The sequence below is a fragment of the Atta cephalotes genome, assembly GCF_000143395.1.
Source record: "Atta cephalotes unplaced genomic scaffold scaffold00049, whole genome shotgun sequence".
Taxonomy (NCBI): Eukaryota; Metazoa; Arthropoda; class Insecta; order Hymenoptera; family Formicidae; genus Atta; species Atta cephalotes.
This window is the reverse complement of record NW_012130113.1, coordinates 593172-596774: the sequence shown is the minus strand read 5'-3', so window position 1 is coordinate 596774 and position 3603 is coordinate 593172. Positions and strand designations below refer to the sequence as shown.

General features: G+C 29.2%; 1 protein-coding gene across 1 annotated transcript in view; it reads left to right on the top strand.

Moving 5' to 3' along the window:
• Positions 1-1621, top strand: part of LOC105622822 (probable methylmalonate-semialdehyde dehydrogenase [acylating], mitochondrial) — a 7604-nt gene extending 5983 nt beyond the window's left edge. Inside the window, exons 7-8 of the mRNA XM_012204233.1 lie at positions 903-1181; positions 1520-1621. Of these exons, the coding sequence (XP_012059623.1) occupies positions 903-1181; positions 1520-1621 (381 nt within the window). The remainder of the gene's footprint in view (positions 1-902; positions 1182-1519) is intronic.
• The last annotated feature ends 1982 nt before the right edge of the window (positions 1622-3603 follow it).

Below are 3603 nucleotides of genomic sequence, written 5' to 3'. Positions count from 1 at the left end.
TACCGAGGAAAGTACTATTAGTAGTAATAGTAATAAGTAAGTAAATAATATATATATATATATATAGTATGTATATGTATATTAATTAATTTATTATATATATATATATATATATATATATATATATATATATATATATATAAATTACTCGTTTTTTAAATATCTATCGAGTCCTCCAAGTTTGAAAACGATCCATCGTTGTGACCTAAAAAAGCTGATCAAAATCCATGAAATACTTATGTGAGTCTCTCCTTATAAACTTTAAACTACTGTAAACTAAAAAATAAACTGTCTATGAGAATTTATTTATTTTCTTAAATAAAAAATTAATTAAATTAAATTATTCTTTATCTATAGCTTCATATCCATAAACAAAATTTATTGACATAAATTTTTTTATCTAAATTTATAATATTTTAAGTGATTAAATGAGAGAAATATGTTATTCAATCGAAGGATCTTAGTGTTTAAATACATATATCTTATGTAAATTTATATGCATTCTGAATCTGCATACCGCGCGTCAAAATTTATCTTTTTCTGTCTTAAAACGCATTCATGAGAAAAATCAGAATAGCAATAAATTGCTTGTACAATCTAATAAGTGATACTACTATTCTGATTCTTCTGAAAAAAGATTTCGGTGCACGGTAGAATCAGAATGTACATGAATTTACACAAGAAATATCTATAATGTATTTAAGCACTAAAAACCACTTCAATCAAATATAAGATTCCTCTCATTTAATTAGATTCATTCTCATTAGTCTAAAAATTCGTATCATTTATTTATTATTTAAAATCGTGCTGCATTTTAATTAACGTTATATTTTAACTCAATTCTTCATGTTTTTCCATTTAATTTATATCATAGATCACTTGATATTTAATACATGTTATAGCCTACAATGAAGTGTTACACAGAAGAAATATTCGGACCCGTTTTATCGTGCATGTTTGCTGATACTACCGATGAGGCTATCGACATCATCAATAAAAATCCTTATGGCAATGGCACGGCAGTTTTCACGACAAATGGAGCGACAGCTAGGGCATTCGTGAACAGAATCGATGTCGGCCAAGTTGGCATTAACGTTCCCATACCCGTCCCCTTACCGATGTTCAGTTTCACTGGCAATAAAGGTTCCTTTCTCGGCGATATGAACTTTTATGGAAAATACGTGAGTACATGTAACTTTGCGTACTTTTATTTGATGAATCAATCCATTTATCAAACTATATCATACTTGTAACTCTTTGCAATAACTTTTTTTATTATAATTATAGTTATTTAAATTAATTAAAACAAATAAAAAATAATAAAAAATAGCTAAAACAATGTGTACAAATAAAAATATATCTTATTCTTGCAAAATTAAAATTTGTTTAATAAATCATTTTTTGCATTTGCACTATGTTATAATATGATTGTAAATAAGTAGAGTTCTTTTGAACAAATAATTAAGATGTATAATATAATAATATGATAATGCGTGTTTTTTTATTAATCTCATTTTAGGGGGTAAATTTCCATACGCAAACGAAGACAATAACACAGCTATGGAGATCAAGTGATGCTACCGATATCGCATCGTCGACGGCAATGCCAACTATGCAATGAGGCTGTGATTTTACGATATACCAAAACTTCACTATATTCCAAAATTTCATGAGTAAGGATATATAAAACTTAATTCTGCGATTTGTAATGCAGTTATAAACAATGTCTTCCATTGTTGTGTACAAATTTGTTCCTATAAATGATCATATTTTTATGGCCTAGGCCTAAATAAACTACATATATTTTTTTATATCACAATAAAGTGTAGTTCATATATCAATCTTTTATTTATACCTTAAAATAAAATAAAAATTTGATTGCATTAATTATAAGACGTTATATATAGTAGAAAATTTAATAAATAATTTTTGCAGCTATATCTGTATAATGTATTCAAATATATTATATTCTCATTATTATTTTAAAAACTTTATTTAAAAGATAATAAAATTGTTTCCTTACAAAATAATAATATCGCCAAAATGATTATCAAAAATTCTAAAGTATAATTATAAAAAAATTCGTTTGCTAATGAACATTTAATAAGAAATAAATATTATTTATGCAGTAAGCCTTAATGAATCCTAAATTTTTAATTCTTTTTAAGCAATGCACTAATTTAACTATGCTAAATTCGTATAATAGGAAACAATAAATGCGCAATTTTTTTCCTATCGATTAACTCTCTCTTAGTGATCGCGCATGGGTGACGCCGGACGAAAAATATGCCTAAAATTCAATGATATAAACACCGAAAGAAGTTCACGGTCAACACTGTCTGATTCGTCCTTGAATCTTTAGTTTCATAAACGCGTGCAAAAATCCGTCTCTCAGCGATATTCGAACCAACTTCCGGCAGTCAGGAGCGATGTACGCGCCGACGCGTGCACCCCGTCATCGTCGTCGGGTTGCATCTGCGCATTTTCCAGCTGAGTTTCCCTCACAGGCGAGGTTCTGCCTGTCCCGGATTGTCGTGTATGCACCGACACTCCAGACCGGTTGGGAAATCAAGAGAAAACCCTCTGGCCGTTCACATATCGTGAGTACATCGATACATCTGTGGTTGCAATTCTGGCGTAGCCTTCCTCCTCTGTTTTCGCTTCTCTCGCGAGGATCAGCTTTATTCGACAGAGAGACAGACGTGTCGAAAATAATTTATCCGTCTTCCACGAAAGGCTATTGATATTTTATCGAAATTGTCCACGCAGTTAAATATTCGGTGTGCAGTGACGTTAAGAATTGTTAATCACTCGAAAATTGAGCGTTGACCGATTTCTTTCGCTCAATAATCTTTCGGTTATTTTTTAAAGTCATCGTCGGCGTCGGTACCGGTTAGCTAAATGTAATTGACCGTTTTAGATCTAATTTCCGACGTGTCGTGTTTATTCATCAGAACAATGTGCTTCATCGTGACATTAATAGCGTATCGTGACTGCAAGTGTGCTTATCTCCATGATCGTTATATGATAAAATAGAATTTAAATATGTTTTACAGGATCAAATGGTATTACAAGATCTTTATTAGCAATAATATTAAATTTTATATTTAAATTTATCTTTGCATGAATTATTATTATTTATATTATTATCTTAACATAATTTTTTTAAATATTGGTAGACAATTTTTTCTAAAACAATTATTTTACAAATATTTGCAAGAGAGAAATGCTTAATCAGTACACAGTGATGCTCATACATTTTTTTATTGCAGATTTATTTTCGATCGTACATGTTAAGCACTCGTTAAATCAGAGATATTAATATCGTAAATATTTCAGTTTTAATCTCGCATCTTCAAACTTGTTGATATACTTTGAACAATGCAGCATTTAAAATACTTATTGTCAAATACATATTGTGAGCTAATTCAAATGCTTTTCATTTTCACTGTGCTTTGTATTTTAATTAAACATTGTTTATAATTGAAGTTCATAAACGACCTGCCGACTTTATTGCAAATTCAAGAAACTCACAAAACTTTTAATAGCACCTATCGCAGCAAAATGGCAATATTAATTGTTTTATAATAAAATTTTTTTAAA